The 16,108-nt window shown below is 32.7% G+C and overlaps 2 protein-coding genes across 3 annotated transcripts in view; one reads left to right on the top strand and one right to left on the bottom strand.

Annotated features, from left to right (window-relative positions):
* Positions 1–7,557, bottom strand: part of LOC144838771 (uncharacterized) — a 45,107-nt gene extending 37,550 nt beyond the window's left edge. Inside the window, exon 1 of the mRNA XM_078694244.1 lies at positions 7,046–7,557. Coding sequence (XP_078550370.1) covers positions 7,046–7,418 — 373 coding nt within the window. The 5' untranslated portion in view covers positions 7,419–7,557. The remainder of the gene's footprint in view (positions 1–7,045) is intronic.
* Positions 7,558–8,112: 555 nt separating this feature from the next.
* On the top strand, positions 8,113–12,204 carry LOC144838851 (deoxyhypusine synthase-like). Of its 2 annotated transcripts, none has more exons than XM_078694355.1 (9): positions 8,113–8,202; positions 8,533–8,743; positions 9,144–9,311; positions 9,580–9,798; positions 10,161–10,247; positions 10,367–10,472; positions 10,701–10,804; positions 11,234–11,359; positions 11,752–12,204. In XM_078694355.1, the coding sequence occupies exons 2-9, from the start codon at positions 8,552–8,554 to the stop codon at positions 11,854–11,856; spliced, it is 1,107 nt and encodes a 368-aa protein (XP_078550481.1). In that variant the 5' UTR covers positions 8,113–8,202; positions 8,533–8,551; the 3' UTR covers positions 11,857–12,204. The 2 variants fall into 2 exon arrangements, with proteins under 2 accessions (XP_078550481.1, XP_078550482.1); XM_078694356.1 differs by having other exon boundaries at positions 8,155–8,173.
* Positions 12,205–16,108: the final 3,904 nt, after the last annotated feature.

Below are 16,108 nucleotides of genomic sequence, written 5' to 3'. Positions count from 1 at the left end.
ATAAGAGGATGCTTTCCCGTTCAAATTAAAGAAGGGCAATGTGTATGTTTTAACACACTACTATGGCAAACCACTATTGAGAGAACACCTCTATTAAGGGGACACTTTCCCATTGAAATGAACGAGGGACAATATATGTTTTTTAAAACTATGGCCAACCACTTAGGAGGACACTTATTGAGGGGACACTTTGAAATGAACTAGGAGAAATATAATTCATAAGTAGTTTATATCAGCTGCTGCTTTTACGGATTTTTTTCTTGCATGGATGGAATATTTAGAAACCATGAATAATTCTATAATAAATGTATAAAATAATAAATTCATTGTCATAAATTTACAAATTTTTATATAAAACTAAAAATAGGCTTACAAGAAAACTCTTTAACTTGTTTAGTTTAGGCAAAAAAATAACTTTTAGTCATATATTATTTTTTCAAGGATACAAATTAATAATGATAAAATGTGCGTATGCATTGATAGATTGCACAAAAGAAAAAAATAATCTCTGATATCAACTTGCTTGCCTTACAGATGAAGACAATTATACATATATTCATTTTTCTAAACCAAGACTCTGGAAAATTTCTCAAAACCAAATCTTAAAAAGGTCACAAATTGATTATCACTATTGAAAATTCCAGGTACTATTTTTCCAAAAGCTCCTTGGCAAGAAACTAATAATAATACTAATTTATTATTATGATATAGCCAGATGTTTTTTTTTTCTTATTAAGGACCAGATTAATAGATATAGGTCAAAATGTGTACACATATAGAAATTTATTGGTGAAAGTGGGTCACAGCAGAGACCAGCAACCCTATATAATAATCATTTCAAGATTGTTTTAATACCTTTAAATCTTTGTCATCAGAACAATTGGCTCAGCTGTACCTTTTAAGCCTTGTTCACACTGGACTTGAAAAATGTTAAATTTACCACAATGTACATTTGACCCCTGTTCACACTTAGGTAATATTAATACTGTTAGTTTTGCCACGATTTCACCAAAATTTAACTGTGACGTTAAAAACTGAAAATTGAAGCATATAATTAAGGTCAACTCATATATTTACCAGAGTCACTTGATTGGATCGGATTGGTCACTGTGGTTAGCTTAACCGAGACCATGGTAAGTTCTACCGGTACCAGGCAGGTAAAATGAACTGCTTGTCTTGGTTAATTTAACCTATAGGTGAATTGTATCCAGTGCTGAGATGGGACTTTTCTGGAAAATTAACGAGTCGCCGGCTATTACTGACCAAGAAAAGTGTATGGTAAACTAAATACGTTAAAATATCTAAGTGCGAACGATGGTCAAATCTTCGGATGACATTGGGTAAGGCTAACCACAATTAAATACCATTTTTAAAGTTCAGTGCGAACAAGGCTTTAGTAAATTTGACTAAATAAGTCCAGTGCGGGATAGATGTATCATTCACACTACAACCTGAATTCTAGGCCATTATTAGCCTAATCTGAACAATGCATCACTTTCACTTTATCTTTATATTTTTACCTGACCTACCAAATGTCCTTTATTTAGCTGTAACGTTCTCTATTAATTTCTGCTTCCGCTGTTTTGCACAACATGAAATTAAATGTCACAAACACTGATACTACGCTTGCCAAGTTAAACAGGATATTTGGTGCTAGCTAAGCCAATACTAATGTATCCCCTTAAACATTCAATGTTTGAACAAATTAATTACCATAGATAATTTCACATACTATCATGCTTTTTCTTCAATTTATTTTTTAGAGTTTTTTTATATTTTTATATAAATATTTTGTCCAGTTCATTCCAGTCATACGTCTTCACAAAAATATTCTTGTCTACACTATCAAACTTTATGTGACAAAAAATGTGATGTGCCAGAATATGGCAGTGGTATGCCCAAAGATGGTAGTGATGTAACATCATCGTGTCCATATCACATTACAAGTGGTGCGAACTGATCTTTATAATACATATGATATTTGTAAAATTAAAAAATGTATTTTTAAAAAGACCTTGAATAGACCATTTCACAGTATTAATCAAATTTGTCAAAAAATTTTCACTTATGAAAAGACATAATAAATGGTTAAATTCAACCAAAAACCAATTGACTTTCAATCGATTTGACTATTTTTTTGCTTTAAATTACATTTTTTCAGGTAAAAAATGTTTTTATTCTGATCAAAGTGAAAAACTAATATGTGCCATCAAAATGGCATATTCAACAGAAATTTTTGTTAAAATATATTTTTTCAAGACAATAAATATTGTAGATCATTTCCACATCATGTTTTTTCTATTTTTTATACACATTTTGTCCTTTTCATTCATGCACTCGGCAATACATCTTTACAAAAATACTTTAAGTAAATATTACACGATATATTGCTGTTAATACCCGATGTGTTTCCCAAAAGGTTTAGCTGTGGTTTACATAGATACTTTTGTACATAGCCCATCACTGTATTTGTTCCTGTGAAGTTTTGAGACTTCCTGAATGGCAGACAGTAACATGTGCTATGTTGTAGTATTCTGGTGTTTTACTTTACTTTTTCTTTACCAATTTACTACTAAAGGAAATGAGTGATGACAGGATATATTTTAACAGGGGTAAATAATTGAAAATTTATAAAATAGGAATTTTACTGAATTACTTCGGTTGAATTATTTTTCTCTGTCGCTTGTGACGATAAAATTACTAAATTACACGATGATGCAGACTTAAAAAAACAAACAAAAAATCAAATGTAATTTTTACCATGTTGTTTAAATCACTAATATACTAATTAAACCTAACCAATATACTATCGTATCGTATAAAAAATAGTTTTTATAGAAAAAAAACTTTTTTAAAGAAATTTTGCAGGGAATAGGGCTTTTAGTTATATAAAATCATTTGTTTTGTATACAATTTTTTTTATTAATAATAACAAAGTATTATAATTATTATTTTTGTCTGGTTTTTAGTGCAAAACCTTGGATGTCTATTAAAGATCTAAATAATTTAAATTAGCATGGACTCATTTCTCAATGCCACACTCTTCCTTAGACTAGTTGCAAATAAGCTCAATGATGTCACAGGTCACATGGGAGTCTGCGATATAACAGGGTCATTGACAGTGCATGGGAAGGAGGCAAACAAACTATATTATTTCAAGGAAATGTTTGATTATCTGACGTCTTTACCAAATTAAGGCAAAACGAAATATTCTATGAAAGCTACAGATATTCTTCAGGGGTGAAAAATTAAGGGTCACATGATCCAGAGCGACCTATATTTAATAAGGGGCGACAATTTTGTTTGTAAACATATCCTTATTAGGAGACAATTTATATTTTAAAGCAATATCATTAAAATAACGTCATTACTGTATTTACATTTTAAACCTTAAAATAAGATCGAAATCTGCAGCAAAAAAAAAAATGACTCTCCAAGAATGGAACTTGCTACCTTCATGCTTAAAACAAAGACTTTAAACTTGGAAACTTGATATGTACTGTAGATACTATACCATATTCATCATCAACACTTAGGCTAGAGAACACAAAGTTTAAAGTTTTTCTATCTAACTATTGTTAAGTGAATATTGCTTAAGGTAAATTCTTAATGACTTAGGTGAAATACTTAATATTTTTACTTAACTCATTCAGCCTCAATGTTGTATAGTGGTATGGTGGAATATCAGAATTACTAGAATTAATACTGTAGAATAACTACTGTACTAGAATACCATGTAATAAAGGATTAATTCTTTCCCTACTTTTCACAAAATTGGTGATTGGCTTGTTGGAATTAATTGTAAATATTGGCATCATACATCATAAAAATATTTAAAGAAAGAAGAATCAACTGAAAATAATTCACTAATTTATTCTATACGAGGGAAACTTGTTTTAAAGCTCTGTCTACACTATCAAACTAGTTTGACAAAAAAAGTATGATGTGCCCAAATATGATAGTGATATACCCAAATATGGTAGTGATATGATGTCATCATGTCCATATTTGGGCACATTTTTTTGTCACATAAAGTTTGATAATGTAGACAGAGCTTAAAAAGGACAATTTTATGTATACATTTACATGTTATAAAGTAGTACAATTATGGTGATTCAACAAATTTCAAACTAAATCAAATCAACTATTATATATTTATAATTAAGTTTATATAACACGTGTTAAGTCAATCTCATAGTTTCCTTTGGGAATAAAAAGGGAACGCTGATGATCTTTTCCACTGGGATTCTGCTTGAATACAAGAATGGGATGGGATAAACCTTTGGGATATTCCTAGACACAACTATAATAATCACAGAAATTAAATTATGATTAACAAAATGATATAAAATCAAAATAAATTTAGTGATAATTTATGTTAAATTCGGAAACATGTGTTCAGACATTGCCACATTATTTTGTTCCATAACAATTGGGAATAAAGTATTTATTTTTGTATCATTTAAACCTTTGGGATTTTCCAGAAAATAGTTTCACAAACATATTGGCTCAAAGTAGCCACAAAAATTATCATTGTGATTTAACAAAATGATCAAATTATTATAAATTCAATAATGCTTTGAGTTTATTAGCGAACAAAGTCCCAGTTTTCAGTCACGTTACGAAGGTTGGACAAACGCCCACAATTCTTGTAAAAGTTTAAAGATTTACGCATTTAAGATTTTGGCAAAAATACAGGAACAGAACGTCGATTGCGATCAAAAGGAATGATATGAAACCATAATAAATTAGTAATAACTTATTAAGAGAGAACATATTGAATTGTTTTGTTTTCGGTCACATTTAAGGCTTGGGAGGGAATGCCTTTGTTTTGTCTGTTCTTCTGGGAGTCTACTCGTTATCATTTGGATGAGTATTACTGTAATTTCTAATGACATTTGACAGTCTCAGTTTATTTGTTTATTCATTTAAAACATAATACAGAACAGAATTCTATCTTTAATTTGCATTATTTTGTTATTGTATAAGTTGCGCATTATTTTGTAATCCCCAGGAGAGTAGATCGTGTTCAATGATAAAGTTCTAATAAAGTAGAAGCCATCCTTCGGGATATCTCTATTTAGGGGACAACCCTATCATTAAGGGGATAATTTCCTGTGAAACGAACAAAGAACAATATATATTTTATATAGTAAGAGTCAGAAATGCAGTATAGAAAGTAGTGTAGATACTTTCTCAATTAAAAAACAAAACCTTTGTATATATTTCGTTATTTCTTAATTGATAATATATACAAGTAAGACATAACAAGATTTATATATATATGCGATAATAGATGTTAAAACAATATTATTAAACAATAATTTATAACCATGGGAAAAAACAAAGATAATTACAATTTCATTCCATAGATTTAAAGATTTCATTTCGAAAGCAGATGTATAAAATTGAAAGTAACAATGCAATGCGATAATAAATAGATTTTGCGAGGACAATCAGTATATAAAAACATTGCAAACATTCCAAGTTCAGTTGCCCAGTTGGGTACCATGTTTCATTAAGTATACCTCTCATCTCCAACTAAAATAGCATGCCAAGATTTCAAGTTTTATAATACCAAAACAACAAAGAAGGCATCATCACACTAATATTGTAGGACTCTAAAATGACACCCTACCACTTGTCAAGGTCACTGATGATGTCATCAATGGGTTCTCTGTGTTCATTATGTAATTACTGTTTTTTTGGAAAACTGAAAAGGTACAATGACATATCCAAGAATTTGAAATGAAAGTAGGCCTACATATATTATTATTTAAAATGATCATTTAGCCTAACTAAGGTTAAAGGACAACTCTGGCAAAGCACGAACAATTTCTAGTAAACACACTTTTTAAATAAATCGTAAAAAATAGAAATTATGAATTTGTTTGTTGTTTCTTTTTCCTATCTGGATATTGAAGTGCTTCTTCAAACACTAATAATTTGGCAAATTTAAGCCTAATACAGGTCAAATTAGCAATTAAAGTGGCAGATCTTTTGTATGGGATTGAAAACTCAGGAGGTAGGTTTTGCTAAGACAGCAATTTACAGCGACGACTGTACGGCGAGCGAGCCTGTGTTCTGAAATCATATGTACATTCCTAAAACAATATGTCTATATAAATACTGTAATGAAGGGGGAGGGGGAGATTTTGTGACAGGGGATGTGAGATCTTAATCACTCCTAGTGCACTCTGATAAGACCATGTACTCCATGCATACAGTAGACTAAGCTAGTATGTTATCAATAAAAATATTCAATGTGAAAATGAGTAATTAAAAGCCTGTTGAATCATATATTCCTTATAACCTTCGTGAATGCACTTTACACCCAGCATACACAAGCAGACAGATTCACAGTTAAAGTTGTCTCGACAGGAAATTAAACAATTTTAATTATTGAAATAACTATTTAATTGAGCTCAGTTATTGCATGTATTTTAATGTTAAGTCATATCAGCCTACAAAATATTTTTTTGATTTTTTTTTAAACAAGTTGATTTGAGGAAATACAGTATTATTAAATTCTTAGGGAAATATACTATAATGCAATCTTCAAACAATTTGCACCCTAAAGGCTATTAAAATTGTTTGATGGATTAAAATGGCAGGCTTTATAAGCATTTTTTTTTTTGGAGTCCCTGGTTTACTAAGTCTTTCAAGTTGGGCTACTATACTCTAATTTCCCCAAATCAATGCTTTTTTTCGTTTACTAATATTTCATTACCCTCTTTGCGACACCCCATATTTAGGGATACTTTACTTTAAAACAAAAAAGGGGCATATAGATGTTTTAACACAAGGAGATATTTTGTTGGGCCGAGGGTGCACCTTTTGGGTACCGGACAACATAGCCCGATGCCGCCCAAGAAAGACCGACTAAAGTAAACATCATCCAATAGTATTTGAAAGTTGACTTAACATTTTTACCAAATAAAGATGATGTTGAGCGGTATTTAGGGTTAGGACTGCCCCCTCTACTGTATTGGAGAGAAATAGCAGTTTTCAATAAAACTTCAACCAAGTTTGTTTGCATACTCACGTCCATTTTGTTGAGTTGATGAAGGCATATATTCCCCATCACCACTTGTATTTCCATCATCTTCGACATCACTTGAAGATGATTCATCAAAAATTACATATTTATCAAAACTATCCTCAAGAAATGAGTCCGTATCACTAGATACACTACTACTAGACGATTCCTGAAATATAACAACACCGTCTGTTTCTAAAATTTCATCTTCAATTAATCCGTTATTTTCGTTTAATTGACCCGTAACAAACGTTGATAAACACAATACATATATCATTAGCATTGTGACATACACAGGCAAACGTGCGAGTCTACCAAACATTGTTTTCCCGGTGCGAAGATGCTTAGCATAAACCAAGTCATTTCCAACGGCACACATGTTCTGAGTTATTTTCCAAGTTATCCGAAAATATAGGACAAAATGAGTAAAACAGTGAAACAAGAACTATATTGCAGCCCAAAATCATGATGCATTTAAACCCCCCGCGACAGCCAAGTAACCCTTCACGTACATTCCAATGAACTTAGCCTGGACAACAAGAGAACACTTCAGAACTTTTGCTCAAGAATGGATAAGTACCTCGTCGTGTAGGACTGTTCCATTTATACCAGTCATCTAAATTTAATCTTTATAATATTCATCATGTCTAAATAATACTATAAAATAAACAAAACTTCACATAAACATACACAATATGAAATAACTACAACCTAGTTGGTATAAAAGGGAAAATATACAATTAAATTAAAGTAGAAATTGTATTATCCTTGTTTTTGCCTTCCTTGAAATGGACGCGCGTACTTAAAATAGAGGGCGATGTACAGAAAAATAGCCTTTTCAAATCGTATTAGTAATTTGTCGACATAATATTATAAATGACGATGAAATTATGTTTATCGCTATTTTACGAGTTAAATTGAATTATCTATAACGATAATTCACTTCTAACGGCAAAATATAAATATTACTGCAATCATGATTTAGCTAGAGCAAAGTTGTTTAGAGGTAAAAATAAAGAGCGCCGGGAACTAGGAATATGCCGCCCTCTTGTGTGAGCAAAATAAAAACATCAACAGAAGTCTTGCATGGGAATTGTGCAACACACATGTGTTTGTTTTGTTTGTAAAAACGCAGTAAAAGATATTTAATTGTATTGTAAAAAGTAAAGATCGTCCGTTAGTGATTACCTAGTTCTAGTAGTTTGCCCATTATAATGTGTACTAAACTAGGTCTAGCCTCCTAGCTAGTTTGCTAGCCCTTATCACTAGGCCAGCCTCTAGCCACTAACTTTATTACTTAGACTCTTCGTAGGTAGGACTAGAGGCTAGATCTAGCTGCAATGCTGAAATTGAGTCGCTTCGTACTTTTAATTACAATACATGACATTTAGTTTGAAAAACTACATTTGACCAAATTGAGATGAATTACTAACATCACAGATAGTTCCATATTCCCAGAAACCTATTTAAATATTTATTATTATGTTTTCTAGGCATTTGAAGATTTTTATCATGGCAAACGTACCTGGAGTTGCTCAAAATGCTGTATTGGTGCAAAGTTCAGAGATGCCAGAAGACTCTGTGAAGGTCAAAGGTTATGATTTTAACCAGGGTATTGATTATCATGCCCTCCTTCAATCTTATTTGACATCTGGTTTCCAAGCAACAAACTTTGGACGGGCAGTGGAGGAAATAAACAAAATGGTACAAATTATTGCATAACAGTGGTTAAAAAATGTATTGAGCTATCGGCACGGTCAACCATGCATACAATTTGTGCATGTAAATTATTCCTTCCATTCGGCACGGTTTACCTTGCAAATAGTCAATACTTATATATGGTACTAATCAAATAATGTCCATAGATGGGCACATCACATTTGTTTGTCACATGGAGTTTGATAGTGTAGACAGAGCTTTAGTGTGGTGGCTATCGGCACAGTCAACCGTACATCAAATTTATTATTGTGTTGCCAGGGATGATTTTTTGGGTGGTGAGGTTGCGACAGATATATAAACAAATTTGGGCCCACTAAAACACTTTCCAGATCCAAATCTAGTTTTCTATTGTTTTACGGAATAATGAGATTTTTTATACTTTCAGCTTGACAAACGAGCAGAGCCAATTTCTGAAGAGAAAGTTAAGACCGGTACAGAACTTAACCCGTTACATAGAACTCATACTAATTGTACAATCTTCTTAGGGTTTACCTCAAACTTAATCTCATCTGGTGTGCGTGAGATTCTTAAGTTTCTTGTACAACATAATCTAGTAAGTGTGAATAGTGTCACTTTTATTTATTGTTTCTCTCCTTTTTAAACAGAGAAACTCTCTCATGACAGGTTCGTCCCATTAAAAAAAAAGTTTATAAAGCAGTTACGTAAACACTCAACCAAAAGTGAAATGAGTATGTCACACCTCCTCCAAAAACACATGCCAAATACCAGACAGAAAACCAGACATATTTGGCCAGCCCAAAATGTCCGGTATTGGAAGAGTTGACTCTATACACATTTGTTTGAGATTCTATACTTCACAGGTAGATTGTATAGTGACCACAGCTGGTGGTGTTGAAGAGGACCTCATTAAGTGTCTAGGCAACACTTACCTTGGTGACTTCCATCTAAGTGGTGCCAGCCTTCGTGAGAAAGGCATCAACAGGATTGGAAACTTATTAGTACCTAACGATAATTACTGTAAATTTGAGGACTGGATAGTCCCAATCTTAAATGAGATGTTAAAGGAACAAGATACAAAGGTAATTTAAATACAGTAGAATCTAGGGGGAAAGTTTCAGAACACAAGCTATAATAATAGGAGTATCCTCCAAATTTGAGTGTCCCTAAATAGGGGTTGACTGTACTGTTATATATTGCCACTCTTTGGTTTCTTTGGAAAAAGTTGTCCCCATAATTATAGATTGGTTCCCACAAGTACACAACAATAGCCTAGAATGCACAGTGCCAGTTCAAATTGTCACTTGTGACACAAACAAGATAAGAAGGTACAGCCAAATCTCACAAGAGCAAGCAAGATTCCACCAATTAAGTATAGGTAGTCTAATAGTAGTTCAATTTGGCAAAAACTGCTGGAAAAACATTTTAATTTTATTATTTAAAGGGAATGCAGTGGACCCCTTCAAGAATGATAGCAAGGTTTGGAAAAGAGATCAACAATCCTGACTCTGTTTGGTATTGGGCATATAAGGTAAAACATTATATTACTGTATTACCATTTTATACAATTTATTGGATATAGCAATATCTATTTTATAAATCCTATTTGTTGAATTATTACACTAATCAATTATGAATACACTTTTTTAGAATGAAATTCCAGTGTTTTGTCCGGCAATTACTGACGGCTCGATTGGCGACATGGTTTATTTTCATTCGTACAAAAATCCTGGATTACGTATAGACATTGCTGAAGGTAAATGGGTGACGCAAACTAATACTATGTTACTATTGTTTAGTGTGGCTAGAGTTTGACAAAAAAAGTGTGCCCAAATATGGCAGTGATATGCCCAAATATGGTAGTGATGACATCATTATGTCCATATATGGGCACATCACATAAAGTTTGATAGTGTAGACAGAGCTTTGCACTCCTGCATGCTTCCCTCAACTTCAGTCACTTACCTTTTCTTCTATTTTATAGATATACGGTTGATAAACAGTCAGGCTGTGTATGCATCCCATACTGGTATGATATTGTTAGGGGGCGGTGTCATTAAACATCATATCTGCAATGCAAATCTTATGGTTAGTAACCATTCCCTTAAGTTTTTGTTGGTCAATAATAGTTTGATGATTTCAAAAGTGATCTATATTACTAAAATGAAAATAGAAACCATTCCACATCCGGTGCTTCATACACGTCAATTCAAAAGCCTCATACAATAAACATTTCCCAAAACAGTAATTTTGTTCTTGGAAGTCCTGGTACATTGGTAGTTGATTTTACTAGCATGTGAGAGGCATGGATTGGAGACCGGTCTGTGATATACTGTATTGATACCTTACTCTCATTGGCTCATCTTTCGGATGGAATGTAACGCTGTTGGTCCTGTGTATATATTGCTCATGCATACAATAACAAACTTGGTACACTGGGAAAACACTGAAGAAGACAACCAGTCTTGTTAGACTTGGACATATATTTATGGTGGTTTTTTTTTTAACCTTGTGTAGAGGAATGGAGCGGACTTTGCTGTATTTGTGAACACAGCACAAGAGTTTGATGGTTCTGACTCGGGTGCCCGGCCTGATGAGGCAGTCTCCTGGGGTAAAATCAAAATGACAGCTCAACCAGTTAAGGTAACAAAACAAGAAAATATAAATCTAAAAGCAAATTACTGAAAAAATGAAATGCTAGAAAAAAATAATTCTGACAATTAATAAATGGGAAAAAAAAAGAAGTGGGAATTGTTGGTTCTTCTACATAAATTACACACATGTATTGTATAAGGGCATGTGGCGCAGTGTGTTGGATGAGAGTTTGAATCAAACGCATTGCTTGTTGTTTTAGGCAAGACGCTTTACTTTTGTCTCTCTCCACCCAGGTGGATTCTGTATCTGGAAATAGTGGCAACCATTTTCACAGGGGTCAAATTCATATCAGTTTTCTAGACTAGTATAGTAATTAATATTATGTTACTTAAATATAAGAAATTAAATTATAAAAATTGTAATATTTTTTATTTGTTAAGGTATATGGTGAGGCAACACTTATATTTCCATTACTGGTAGCTGAAACGTTTGCAAGAAGAGTAAAATTACCAAATGTTGAGCAAGATAAACCTGCAAGTCTTTAGTTTAACAATATGAAAGGTCACAACTCTAACCCTTGACCTTCTAAGACCAAAGGTCACAACTTTATAACTGGCCATTCATTTGTTTGCTACATTTGGAAGAGTGAAAAGTGAAAGATAAATCAGCAATTCTTTAGTTTAACTTTATGAAAGGTCAAAACTCTAACCTTTGACATTCTAAGACCAAAGGTCACAACTTAATGACTGGCAATGCATATTGAAAGTGGTAGTTAACAATACTAAACATTAAGCAAAAGGTACAACATGACAGTATTTAGTTACTATTGAAAAGGTTGTTTGACCTTTGAACGTGTCATTAAGAAAGTTATTAAAAAAATGTAATGACAAAGATTACTGTTCCTACCTTTGATCATTAGATTTATCATATTTGTCTGACTTGCTACCGCTTGCCATGTTGGTAAAAGTAAGCTAAGTAGAAGGAAATGTTTCAATGACCAGTATGTTATCTGGAATGACAAATCAAAAATTGGGGTCAGATTTATTAAACATGCTTACGAGAAAAAAAAATAATTTAAACTTTGTTGGGTCAAGTCTGTTGTAATAAATTAAATCTTGGATGATAACGTCCATAACATAAAAAGAATTTGTTTAATAAATAAAGCTAATTTTTTTAACTTAAGTGCATCTTAGCTTTCTTGAATTAAGCAAAACATTTATAAATGACAGTCCAGGTACATAGATATACTGGGAAGGTAATTGTAATTATTTTTTTTGCTCTTGGTATAGAACTGGTTGTTTATTAATAGCTTTATATATTGATGATGATATCCTAATAAAATAAGAAGACCATTAAACAATTAGTTTTGATCCGAACACATGAATCGAAAAGACTGCGAAATTATTTGATATATACACCAACACAGATGAGTTTTCACGCTAAGAAGGCTATTATGTGTATTTTAATATTTATACGAAGTTATATTATAGCCACTAATAAATAATAAAAGCTATCAAAATGAAATGTTTTTTTTGTTGTTTACTACGTGTACTGAAAAGTTATCTTGAAAAATAATAGTACATACTGTAGCAATATGTGGAGATATTTAAAGACTTTGGAATTGAACCCAGGAATAACGACATTCTAGACTGACTGCCACCACTTTTGCAAAATAAGTTATTATTGCAACGCATAGCGACGCGACGCATAACTATGAAGATGGAGCCAGTTTGGAATCGAACCAAGGAATAATGACATTCTAGACTGACTGCCACCACTTTTGCAAAATAAGTTATTATTGCAACGCATAGCGACGCGACGCATAACTATGGAGATGGAGCCAGTTTGGAATCGAACCAAGGAATAATGACAACCTAGATTGACTGCCACCACTTTTGCCAAATAAGTTATTGCAACGCATAGCGACGCGACGCATAACTATGGAGATGGAGCCAGTTTGGAATCGAACCAAGGAATAACGACAACCTAGATTGACTGCCACCACTTTTGCCAATTTAAGCTCTTTCAACTCACACTTCGATTCAAGAGAGAATACTGCTGCCTAAACAACAGTTATTATGTTTATTTTTAACTGCTTTACTAAACCGCTGAAGTAGGTTAGGAAGCTAATGTTTTCTCACCTGAATGAGAAATGGGCGTTCCATAACTAAGTACCTGTCAATTACATTAACTTATATATCATTTTCATAAAATCGTAAAATTCTTAAGCATCACGAATTATACACATTTAAATACAAACGCTTTTCCATTTCTCGGTTACATTTTGTATAGAATCTTCTCAATTTATCGTCTGTTTTTATTAGTCTCTCGTTCACACTATTAAAAAGCGCCAAGTAGCATCTCTCTACCAAGGGATCGTCACCACTATCAACAACATTCTTATGAACCTACTGGGAAAATGTAATAACATAAAGAAGACAAGAAAATCCTTTTATTTTCCGCATGGGAGTCGAATGTGAATATTAGTTTGTTTTTACACATAGATAAATTTGTCACATCGGATAAGAGGCCTACTTACATGTATTAATAACGCGTCACTTGGCACGCGATCCTGAACGCGATGTTGTCGACTCATTTTGGTTGGATATGAATTATATATCGGAATCATAAATAATTATATAAGGAAATTAATTATACACGTGTTATAAATTATATTGCATTTTGTAAAATAACTGTAAATTACAATCGTAATAGCAGTTTGTGTCTATGTAATCATAATCAAAATCTATAATCATATTAAAAATCTATAATCATAATCAATCAAAATCTATAATCATAATCATAATCAATCAAAATCTATAATCATAATCAAAATCTATAATCATAGTCAATCAAAATCTATAATCATAATCAAAATCTATAATCATAATCAATCAAAATCTATAATCATAATCAAAATCTATTATTTATTTTTTCAACGGATTCAATCAATATCTCGGTTGTAAAAAAAATGATCAAAGTTTGGCAGACTAAAATTACAAAATTAGAATAAACAAATATTTTTACTCGAATTAACAGCTTAAAAATCAATTTAAGTTCCGCCTCAAAACTTATCCTGTATTTATTAACGACATGCTTTAGGCCCGGACTAAATAGACTGATAGTATGCAAACCACACACGCATTGTCGTTTGCTTTTAGTCAATAAAACAATTTGGTGTTTTGATAACATTGTTTTATCAATATATTTTTCGCTGTCAACTTCCTTTTTCCTTGTCATTTTTGCGATAAAATATCGAGATGAAAACATTTTACTGTGCATTATGACATTTTACTATTTCCTCATATTGTGGTTGATTTTCATGTACATAATTTCACGTTGAAAAGACCCCTATTACATCTCATATTCCAGCCATTCCCACAGGAATAGTCGACATAAATGAGAACATAGTTCGATTCGCTTCACATTATACTGGCTGCATGAAAAGGAATCGTAAGTAAGCATTTATTTAAAAATCTAGCAATACATATTTAATTTGTCAGTATGCGATCAGTCTAGAATCCGAGTAGGCCTAGTGTACGTAAGGAGCACGAAGGGAATATACGATACGTGCGTTGATGAGTTGTAATATTCACGGCCGCCGTACGTAATGATAATGAGACGGACAGTCTACTACGATGAATTGTATTGAATCGATATAATATTATGACTCACCAAGAGTGTTCCACTGAAGTATCGGTTCTTGGATCCTTCTGGTGTTGTTGTGATGATCGTTGATATTATAAACACGACGACAAGCGAGATGTTTCATTCGGGCTAAGGAGGCCTAAGAAGAATTAAAAGACAAACATATCGAGTTAATATCATGCCAACGTAATTTGGATTAAACACTGACGATAACCGACTAAAGTAAATCTATTCTATCCACTAAACGTACAATAAACACGGAATTCTGTAGAAACGTCGACATTGCTGAGTATACCTACTAATAATATTGTAGAATAATTTGCCCAAGACATTCAGAACAGTACCGTAAGTAGAATTATTTGTTAAAAAATAATGATTAATAATAATCTAGTAATCTTTGTACGCACATTAGATGTAATTCAACTGTGCTTAAGGATTAATATTCTACACTCCTGATTCTGCAACAAACGGCATTTATACTGAGCATTTAATCTTTTAATACAGATACTGTAAAACATCATTTTGCAGCAAAACACGTACCTGAAAATGTAAGTGAATTTGTATATTTAATTGTTATAATAAAGTAGAATAATAGAACCTCCTTCGGTAGGCCTACCTATTTATTCAGTGGACACTTTCCCGTGAAACGAACGCGGTATATTTTGAACACCAAACATCCCCCAATTCAGACTCCTATTCAGGGGACACTTTCCCGTGAAACAAACGCGGTATATTTTGAACACCAAACATTACCCAATTCAGACTAGACACTTTCCCGTGAAACGAACGCGGTATATTTTAAACACCAAACATCTCCCAATTCAGACTCCTATTCAGGGGACACTTTCCCGTGAAACGAACGCGGTATATTTTGAACACCAAACATTACCCAATTCAGACTCCTATTCAGGGGACACTTCACTTTCCCGTGAAACGAACGCGGTATATTTTTAACACCAAACATCCCCAATTCAGACTCTCGGTATTCAGGGGACACTTCACTTTCCCGTGAAACAAACGCGGTATATTTTTAACACCAAACATCCCCCAATTCAGATTCCTATTCAGGGGACACTTCACTTTCCCGTGAAGAAATGAACGCGATATAATTATTTTGAACCTTAAACATCCCCCAATTCAGACTCCTAT

This window comes from Antedon bifida, chromosome 3 (assembly GCF_963402885.1).
Source record: "Antedon bifida chromosome 3, ecAntBifi1.1, whole genome shotgun sequence".
NCBI lineage: Eukaryota > Metazoa > Echinodermata > Crinoidea > Comatulida > Antedonidae > Antedon > Antedon bifida.
The sequence above is the reverse complement of the archived record's forward strand: the minus strand, read 5'-3'. Positions and strand labels throughout refer to the sequence as shown.

Bases quoted from the DNA above. Each gene is read 5' to 3' on its own strand.
- LOC144838851 (XM_078694355.1), top strand. From the start codon at position 8,552: ATGGCAAACGTACCTGGAGTTGCTCAAAATGCTGTATTGGTGCAAAGT. The intron at 9,799-10,160 runs GTAATTTAAATA...TATTATTTAAAG, and splicing joins TAAAGGAACAAGATACAAAG to GGAATGCAGTGGACCCCTTC. The intron at 10,805-11,233 runs GTTAGTAACCAT...AACCTTGTGTAG, and splicing joins TCTGCAATGCAAATCTTATG to AGGAATGGAGCGGACTTTGC.